The following is a 9943-nucleotide window of genomic DNA, read 5'->3' as shown; positions in this document are numbered from 1 at the left end:
GCAGCCTATATATAGGCGCAAGCTCTAGCTCCCCTTAAAGTTTAGTAAATTGCAGCTAGAGCCTGATTAGCATAAAAGTAATGCAATTGTTTTGTAATCAATTGAAGTAAGTGCGATACTTGCATTGGGCTGAGAAATAGCTTTAGCTTGCTAAGGTTAGTTAGCTATAGACGAATAGACTAAGTCTCCTCCTGCACTAGCTAAGCAAGCTCGGATTAGTAGTCAAGTGGTAAGACATAGCTCTTTCAATGCTACCATCGTAGGTTCGAATCCTATCTAGTCTAAAGCGGATTGGTGTAATAGTAACACATTTGGCTCATGCCCAGAGGTTAGAGGTGCAAGTCCTTTGTCCGCGTAGGGCTATAACTTAATAGGTAAAGTGTACTGCTCATAACAGTAATTATAAGTGTTCAAGTCACTTTAGCCCTAAAAAAGCGGCCATGGGTTAATGGTAAACTGGTCGATTTCCACTCGATTTATGTCAGTTCAAGTCTGACTGGCCGTATTAAAAGCTTATACTGGTTTTTATTATTGCGATAATAAATAATAATAACTAATATTCATATTAACTCGGGTGGAGCTTTATACATAGAGGAGGGGGGCTGCGCTAGAGCTTCGCCCTACGAAGTATGCATAGCTTGCGCCAGCCTTCAGCATGCTAAAGCACCAGCCCCCTTTATAAAGCTCCGCCTACATAGCACAGATATTTGTTACCTTTATGAGAGTGAGGTCAAAAAAATGTACTTTTTTCTAGCTTGCTAGCTTGCAAGCTAGCTAGAGAGGCCCTCGTGTAGAGCTAGAGCTTGCGCCTAAAAAAAAATTAGTTTTTATAGCGGACTTCGCTCTAGCAAGCTCTCTTAAAAAACTAATTCATGGGCTTCGCACAGCTTCGCACGCTTGATTATTAGTGAGAAAAACTAATTAGTGGGCTTTGCTATTAGTGAGGGGGAACGAATAGCTTTAGCTTGCTAAGGTTAGTTAGCCACCCTCTACACTTTTTAGATCTTTTAGAGAGATAAATATAGTTAATAACAACAAATTTATTTGGGCTGCGCTAGAGCTTCGCCTTCTAGAAAGAAAAAAATATATTTAGGCGCAAGCTCTAGCGTACTTCGTTAGTGCTAAAGCTCTATGGGTAATATAATTAAGAATAACAAATTTATTAGATCTATAAGTGATATACAGAAGGATAAATTTGTTATTAGATCTATAAGTGATATACAGAAGGATAAATTTGTTATTAGATCTATAAGTGATATAGTTAAAGATAACTACACTAAAATAAAATAAAAATAAAAATTAAATCCAAGTGGTGGAATTGGTAGACACGACAAACTTAAGCTTTGTTGCTTTAGGGCATGAAGGTTCAAATCCTTCCTTAGATATTAATACGGCGAGGGCGAGCTTTATAAAGCTCGCCTCGCCCTCGGTGTACAATAGTACAATATGGTTTAACCGCTTACTAATGAGCAGGAATTATTATAGATAAGCAATTAATAATATCAGACCCGAAGTGGTCTGGAGCTTGCTCTGCCCTATAACGATGAAGAGCTTGCCCCGCCTTACAACAATGAAAGTCAAATCTTTCTTCGGGTGCCTTCGCTATAAGATATAAAATTTTTTATCTGTGAATTTATATCTTTTAGCTGAGTGATATTATAGGCTGGCTCCTAAGATTTGGAGTTTAACAAGGATAAAATGAGTCTCCGTTCGTGATAGATTTACGTTCCTGATGACGATAGTATATTTTATATTAGCTAATATACAGTAGCTGGATAGATTACTATAAAGTGCCACACTGCTGAATGGGTATCCTTCGGATTAGAAGGATACTCTTTGGTAGGCTAGGAGGTGATGATACGGATGCTTTGTTGTTATCCCCAGTAAGCAGGGAGGAGAAGCCTTTCCGTGTCTTTGTATATCTGTACTATATTAGAGTAGCCTTCCCCCACCGTTTAGTTTCGTATGATGAAGGCTTAGGAAAGCTCGAAAAAAAAATACATTTTTTTTTACTACATGCGCAACTCTTAGGTAGCGAAATATATATGTGCGCATGATTACACACTTTTATTTTATTCTATACTACCTAGCCATTATAATAATAAACAGATTTTTTTTTAACAAAACAATGATGATGATATTTAACAATTTTATAGAATTAATACGATATGTGTTTTTACACTGTGTGCAGCTGCAGCCAATTTTTAAGAAATATGGTTGTATAGCTGCAAGCTTATGAAAAAATTATCTTAGAGGATTAGTTTCGCCCTTTTTTAATGCGAGATTATATCAAATTTTAAGTATAGTTTTTATTTATGTGTTTGTGCAACCCATAGATTGGAGTTTATGTATAGATCCCTTAAGGGATTCTATACTAAATCTAGAGTTGTTACCGTCACAAACTAAAATTTATCAAGTGCGAGATCTTAACATAAAATTTAGCTATGGCTATAGCTATAGATCTTTACCTTGAATCAAAATTTTTATATTTATATTTATAATAATAAAATTTTCCTTAGTTTTTATAATACAAAATTATATTTTTATAATTTCAAGTTTATTAAGTGCAATATTAATTAAAGCTTTAGCTTTAAACTTTTATAATAAACATTTTAAGTACTATTATGACTATATATTCGCCCCAACAGGGATAGCATCGCCTTCAGACAAATGGAAAAAATTAGTGTACTTGGTTAGACAAATAGTTAATAATATATACAAAATTATAAAACATTTATTAAAAATATGAATAATTTCTGTTATATTAATTTTTACTTTTAGATCTATGATAGCTACTATGTTATTAAATTTAGAGAATAAAAGTTTATCAATAATATTAACACTTGTTCTTCCTTTACCTATGATTTTATATTTGCTAAATTTTATTATTAAATATTTAAAGAAAGAACCTATAAAGGATGAAGATTATTATTTGTATAACGATTATGTAGTAGAAAGAGTAAATTTGTATAGAATAACTTATATTACATTTGTAAACTACTTAATTAGAAACTATTATAGTACAATAAGTATTGTAATAATGACAATAGTGCTTATTGTTCTATTTATAGCATTATTAATAATTTGTAAATTATACGTACATAGCCGGCAAACATATAAGGGAGCAAGTAGTAGACAAAGTACAATATCCGGTATTAGCAGGTGCAGAGTAATAAATAATAATGAACCATTAGCACTAAAATCTGCATTTCAAACAACGGCTGGCTATATATCAGCTTTTATAGCAATAACTCCTTTTTTTCAGGAAGGATGTAATAAGGGGTTTATGGACTATTATATAAATACAGGTAAAACTAAATATTATGATTGAAAAAGAATAACTTTTCCTAAGCCTCGTGTAATAAAGAAAGGTTTAACTGTGAATATAATGGAAAATATCCAGGATAAGAATAAAAAGGACAGGGAAAATATGTTATACATCCAAGATGAATCTACACAGAAAAATCTGATAGCGAATTATAAACCTCAAATAGAAAAATCCCCTATTCTAAATATGAGTTGAAAACTTAAATATAATGAAGGTATCCAAAGATCGAAAGAGAAATTCACAGTAAAACCGATAAATTATTTCACTAATCCTGAATATTATGGGTCGGTTAATCTTGTTTTACAAGGGAGATTTTTAATAGTTCTTCTAATTAGACGTGACTCGCCAGGTTGTGTCTTTATGCCTACTTATTGTTTACCTGCAGATAAAAACGATTCTAAAAGTTTTACTCAAATTAGAGATACAGTTAATTTATTAGAGCATAAATATGGAATAGTTATGCCCAGAATAGGCTGGGAGAAGGCAAATAATAGAAGCAATGGTTTAGTAATTTATACTCAAGGGGAATCTATTGAGAATAAAAGTTTATTTAAAGTATGAAGGCCTACATTAAATTATACTGAACCGGAATTAAAAACAGTTGAAAATTATTATTATTGAGAAGAACCTAGATTAAGATGTAAAGAATTTATTACGAAGGACTTTATTAAACTTAAAGAAAAGATCAATGCAGCAGTAAAAGTTCAGCAAAATTATTTGGATAGACTACTTAGAGATGACGTAAAATTATCAAAAGAAATGCAAAAGTCTTTTATGGAAAGGTTGGCTCATATTGAACATATAGTAGACCGGTATTATCAAGAATTGGTGAAATTTTACATACTTAAAGGTGTAAAAGCTAACCCTAATTTTACTGTGAATTATGATGATGATAAAGGTAGACTTGGCTATGAAAATTTAAAGATACTAGCACGCCGTGAGACAGAAGAGAGTATTATTAGAGAGAAATCTATAAATCCGGACAAGAAGGAGCGAGAGCAAACTACGGGAGAATTATTAGAATTAGTGAAAGCTAAATTTGATAGATTTAATAGTAACAATGAATATATGGATAATACATTATATTATTTTAAAACTCGTCGTGATTATCCTATACATTCTGTATTATTCTCGCATGATAAAAGGCATTTAACTTTATTTAGTATATATAAGAATGGAGTTATTGAAGGGTACAAAGAAAAATCCCAAACGCTAGGTAAATTATCTTCTAGCTTAAAATTACCATTAGTTGAATCTAGAATCCAGTTGATAAAAAATATGGCTAACCATTCTAGAGAATTTGAAGATTTTGATAATTTTTATGGTGTTTCTATTAATAGACTTACATTTGAATTTTTTGAACTTATATCAACTAATAGTATATATTTCGGAATCTCTGAGAGAGATGGAACTTCTCAGCAATTGCTAGACGAAAATTCGGATTGTGAAGTTTATAGCATTATAGACATAAAAAATAATAGTCTACAATTACCTGTTGTTTTTAATGAAAATGAGTCCTATAAACTTACTATACCTAAATATGATTATAATTTGTTAGACAATACAGATGAGCATACTATTCGTAGATTTATGGATTTTGTCTATCATGAAAATTTGGATGGATATTTAACTTATGATTCAAATGAGGTTAATAGTATAGCAACGGGAAAATGGGATTCAAATGAGGCTAATAGTATAACAAGGGGAAAAAAGGATTCAAGTGAGGTTAATAGTGTAGCAAAGGGAAAAAGGGTACATTTTTCGAAAGAAGATATAGACCATAAAAAAGGTAAAATACCAGGGAAGTATTATAGAAAGGTACGTTTTACTAAAGAAGCCGTAGACTATAAAAAAGGTAAAAAACCCGGGAAGTATAATTACGAGATCTCTCAGGGGGCAGAGGAAAGAGTAGGAAAAACAAAAGAAATTAGAGAGAAAGATCGTCAGCTAGCTTTACAAAAAGGTTTGCAAGGGAAAAAAGTTAAAATTAATAATGAAGTCCAAGTAAAATTGCTAGTGAAGGATAGTGTTGTAAGTGAGGAACCCCTGCATAAGGGGAAAAAAAATATACCTAAATCTATTCTTAAGAAGTCTACGAATGATTACCCTAAACGAAGAGTAAGAGCCATGCCGGCTCCTCAAGAGCCAATTAATAGTCCTCCCCCTCAAGAGCCAATTAATAGTCCTCCCCCTCAAGAGCCAATTAATAGTCCTCCCCAGCATACGGGTGAAAAAAATATGCCTAAATCTATTCTTAAGAAGCCTACAGATCATTTTCCTAAATATATTCTTAATAAGTCTATGGATCATCCTAAATATATTCTTGATAAGAATAAATCTCTTATTAAGAAGTATACGGAGCGTTATCCTAAACCTAATCTTAAGAAGTCTACGGATCATTATCCTAAACGAAAACCAAGAATGATGCTCCCCACTGAAAAGCCAATCCCTCCCCTACCCAAAAAACGAAAAGCAATAGCCTTGCTGCCCACTGAAGAGCCAATTAATACTCCTAACCCTCCTAAGCGGCTAAGAGCAATAGCCTTGCTGCCTCCTGAAGAGCCAAGTAATGCTCCTACCCTACCTAAAGGAGGAGTAAGTGCCTTCCCGGCTCCTCAAGAGCCAATTAATAGTCCTGAACTAGCTATAAAACCACCTATTGATACTTCAGCATGGTTAGTACCTGATGATGAGGATATATATGGTTATAGTGGAGATGAAGATAATACTAAAAATAATAATGGAGGTGCTGTTAAGGTTTCAGCTGCTCAAAATAATAGTGGAGCAGCTGTTGAGGTTTCAGCTGTGCAAGAAGTAGACTACCCCTTAGTACAACCTATGCAAGACAGCCCTGGTTATATGCCTTATTCAGAGGAGGCAGAAAGTCTCGCTAATAATGATAACAATATGGATTGACATAGTACAGGAGAGGCTTTGGGTGCTGGCCAAGTGAATGAGTCAGAGGTTAGTTTAATATCTGCAGATGATATTTCTAGGGATTATATATCTAGAGATGGGGCTCCTTCACCTCAATTTTTTATACCTGAACCCTCGGAAGATAATATCTCTAGTATGAGCTATAGTCCTAAATATACGGAAGCTAACCTGGAGCAGGCTGGTCAGATTTTAGAGCAAATCTTCTTAACGTGAGGAAGAGGCTTTACCCGCGGCGGAAATAGATGCAAATTTGGCTAGAGAAGTTATGATGAATTCGAGTTTAGGTAACCAAGCTGTAGTAGAAACCTATAAATCCTAGCCTACTTTCTTCCTAGCCAACTTATCCCTATCCAAGCTATCAATCCGGAGCCGGTGGAAGCAGAAGATAGTTCACTCTCCAGTATAGGAGATGAAGAACTGTATAAATTAGAGCAAGAAGTATCTAACGGAGAGGAGCTCTCGCCTTCAATGGAGGAAGAGGCTTCAGGGAAGGAAGAGGGAAGCACCCCCTCAGGGAAAGAAGACGCAGCTGGGGATGAAGATAGTTCACTTTCCAATATAGGAGATGAAGAACTGTCTAAATTAGAGCAAGAAATATTTAATCGAGAAGAGCTGGTGCCTTTAAAGGAGGAAGAGGTTTCCGGGAAAACTCTTGATCCCTTTATTCCTCCGGCCGTGGTAGAAGTGAGAGACCCTGAGGTTATTATTATATCATCAGATGATAGTTCTAGTGAGGATACTTCTTCTCCTCCTGCACCAGGAGAAGTGGGGGATCCTGAGGCTATTATTATATCATCAGATGATAGTTCTAGTGAGGCTTCTCCGGAGGCGTATGACGAGAATTTACGATATGTAGCGGAAGCTATTGACCGTGAAAGGGGATATAAGTACTTGACTGTAGCTATTGATAGAATGTTAGCAGTTATGACCCCAATTGGAAGTGGAATAGAGCCGCGTTTGGTAGGTGTAGACAATAATAGGTGTTATTGTGTCGAGATGACTATTGATACTAATTACCGAGTTTTCCCCTGAGATATCCCAGAAGTGCCGGATTTGCACGTTAATCATCATGAGGTTACTCTTTATCTACCTCCGGGTGTGGATAGTGTGAATCTATCCGATGCTGCCGAGGGGTATCCAGATGGTATAGAGAATTTGCCAGAAGGGGATCCAGAAAATCCTGTGTATTATTTTAATTTCTTTGAATTGGTGAATTTAGAAGATTATATTGACCCGGATAACCTAGAAGGGTCAAATGATCTAGAACGGTCAAATAATATAGAACGGTCCTCTTTCTCATTTTCAGAACCAATAGAAGATAAAGAGGTAGTAAATAGCCCGAATATTTCTCTCAATAATTATAATAATGAGGGATCCCCTTTAAATTCGGAAGAGATAGTAAGCCGTATCTCTTCTTCAGCCTTCCAAGCTAGAGAAGTTAATATGTCCGAAGATTCAAATAGCGGCGAAGCCGTACACTCTTCATATTCAGATAAAAGAGGGAGCTTCGGGCCACCAGGTAGAGCTGATAATTTTTCATCCGGTGAGTCAGAGGTTAGTTTAATATCTGCAGATGATATTTCTAGGGATTATATATCTAGAGAAGGGGCTCCTTCCCCAGATGGTATGGAGATAGATGGAGATAATCCTAGTATTTCTTCTCCTAATATAGAAGGAGGACAAGATAAAAGTATGGATATAGACGATAACAGTTCGCATCCAGAAAACCCTGAAGATAATGCGCAATATGATACTCGTATGGAAGATATTGACAAAGTTAATCAAGAAGGACTGGTAGATGGCTATTCAAGTTTAGATTTTGATCCTTGTGGTGTTAGTACTGATTTTTTTGGTTATAGTTATGACGGGGATATGATAATACGTTCTACTCAGGAAACTTTAAACATACAGGCTAGATATGAAGACAGAGTAAATAATAGCCAGGTTTCTTCACCACTTGGTGGGGATACTGAGGGGGGAAGACTTCCTATTATTAATCCTTCTTATCAGAGAGGGGAGAGTGTAGATGATCGTAGTAGAACTGAGGTAGCTATAACTGGATTATCAGATAGACAAGCTAACCAGGAGCAGACTGGTCAGATTTTAGAGTCAAATCTTCTTAACGTGAGGAAGAGGCTTTACCCGCGGCGGAAATAGATGCAAATTTGGCTAGAGAAGTTATGATGAATTCGAGTTTAGGTAACCAAGCTGTAGTAGAAACCTATAAATCCTAGCCTACTTTCTTCCTAGCCAACTTATCCCTATCCAAGCTATCAATCCGGAGCCGGTGGAAGCAGAAGATAGTTCACTCTCCAGTATAGGAGATGAAGAACTGTATAAATTAGAGCAAGAAGTATCTAACCGGAGAGGAGCTCTCGCCTTCAATGGAGGAAGAGTCTGAAGATAGTCCACTGTCTAGTATAGGAGACCGAGAGATGTCTGAACTAGAACGAGAATTTAATCCTAATCCTTCAAGTGAGGTGGAAGCAGCAGTAGAAACTAGATATCCTAGCCTACTTCTCCCTAGCCAACTTATCTCTATTCAACCTATCAATTCGGAGCCAGTGGGCTATCTTGAACTTCTACAGTCTAGTATAAGAGAACGAGAATTTAACCCAAATCCATCGAGTGAGGTGGAAGCTGTACCTGTGGGAGACATAGATGCTTCTGGAGACGAAATAGCTTCAGGAGAGGAGTATGGTTCACCAGAGGAAGGGGCTCCATATGGAGTAGTCACTATTCATATAGCAGAGGCTGTTTCTCAGGACGTAGATGCTTCTGGAGATGAAATAGCTTCAGGAGAAGAATATGGTTCACCAGAGGAAGGGGCTCCTTGGGGGACATTTACTATACGGGCTTCTGGGGATGTAGACACTTCTGGGGTGGTAGACCCTCCAGAGGAGGAGGACGCTCCGGAATGTAGACGCACCCGAAGAGGTATGCGATTAAGATCTGGAAGGTTGATATAGGAAGTACGCATTACTTGTAGGTATGCGTAAGCTATATCACTATGCCTATTCCTTTTGCCCATAAATATGATTATCCTTCAAATGAAATTAGGGGGAGCTTGCAGGAACGAAGAGAGCTAGAGCTTGCGCCTAAATAATTTTTTTTTATAGCTTTAGCTCGGCCATCCTTTGTAATAGGAATAATTTTTCACCTGGCGTAGTATAGCAAGCGCACAAGAATGATTTAGAATAATATATCTAGCTTTAGTATATTTTTTTTTCTTTAACGTTAGCGTAGAAAAAATTAGCAGCTGGGAGAGATTTAATAGTATTAAAGTAAATCAAGAAGGGCCAAGGGACGGAAGAATATTCCTTGAGGATGAAAAATTAGCATAAAGAGCAGTAGTTTATAGTTAGTCATCTTCGAATTCTTTGGTGTGCGCAAGCTAGAACAAAGTAGCTCGTTATATATAAAATATACTGGTAGATTGCTATAACTATAGCAATAAATAATCTACCAGTAAGGGGACATAATTTATTTGGTAGAATGCTGACCTTGCATGTTAGAAGGCTCGGTTCGAATCCGAGTGTCTCCATATAAGCTCGTGAAGCTCAATTGGTCGAGCAGAACGTTGAAGTTGTAACATACTATATTTTAACTTTGCCGGGGTATTAGAAGTCTCGACAAATTTAAATTGTTAATAGCTACAAAGTATAATAAGGGGAGGGG

General features: G+C 36.0%; 1 protein-coding gene and 7 non-coding genes across 8 annotated transcripts; all 8 read left to right on the top strand.

The window, feature by feature from the left end:
• Positions 1 to 60: 60 nt before the first annotated feature.
• tRNA lies at positions 61 to 131 on the top strand. Its single transcript has one exon. It is a non-coding gene; the product is annotated as a tRNA-Thr (tRNA).
• An 81-nt stretch (positions 132 to 212) lies between these two features.
• On the top strand, positions 213 to 284 carry tRNA. Its single transcript has one exon. It is a non-coding gene; the product is annotated as a tRNA-Glu (tRNA).
• A 1-nt stretch (position 285) lies between these two features.
• tRNA lies at positions 286 to 356 on the top strand. The gene has a single exon. It is a non-coding gene; the product is annotated as a tRNA-Met (tRNA).
• On the top strand, positions 357 to 429 carry tRNA. The gene has a single exon. It is a non-coding gene; the product is annotated as a tRNA-Met (tRNA).
• Positions 430 to 434: 5 nt separating this feature from the next.
• On the top strand, positions 435 to 505 carry tRNA. Its single transcript has one exon. It is a non-coding gene; the product is annotated as a tRNA-Gly (tRNA).
• A 798-nt stretch (positions 506 to 1303) lies between these two features.
• On the top strand, positions 1304 to 1385 carry tRNA. The gene has a single exon. It is a non-coding gene; the product is annotated as a tRNA-Leu (tRNA).
• Positions 1386 to 4606: 3221 nt separating this feature from the next.
• On the top strand, positions 4607 to 6244 carry FPRO_16156 (uncharacterized protein; the record flags this gene model as incomplete). Its single annotated transcript, XM_031225269.1, has 1 exon — positions 4607 to 6244. One exon carries the CDS (start codon positions 4607 to 4609, stop codon positions 6242 to 6244), a length of 1638 nt encoding a protein of 545 aa, XP_031090445.1.
• Positions 6245 to 9737: 3493 nt separating this feature from the next.
• Positions 9738 to 9809, top strand: tRNA. Its single transcript has one exon. It is a non-coding gene; the product is annotated as a tRNA-Ala (tRNA).
• The last annotated feature ends 134 nt before the right edge of the window (positions 9810 to 9943 follow it).

This window comes from Fusarium proliferatum (assembly GCF_900067095.1).
Source record: "Fusarium proliferatum ET1 genome assembly, contig: FPRO_scaffold022, whole genome shotgun sequence".
NCBI classification, from domain to species: domain Eukaryota; kingdom Fungi; phylum Ascomycota; class Sordariomycetes; order Hypocreales; family Nectriaceae; genus Fusarium; species Fusarium proliferatum.
This window is presented reverse-complemented; position numbering and strand designations above follow the sequence as displayed.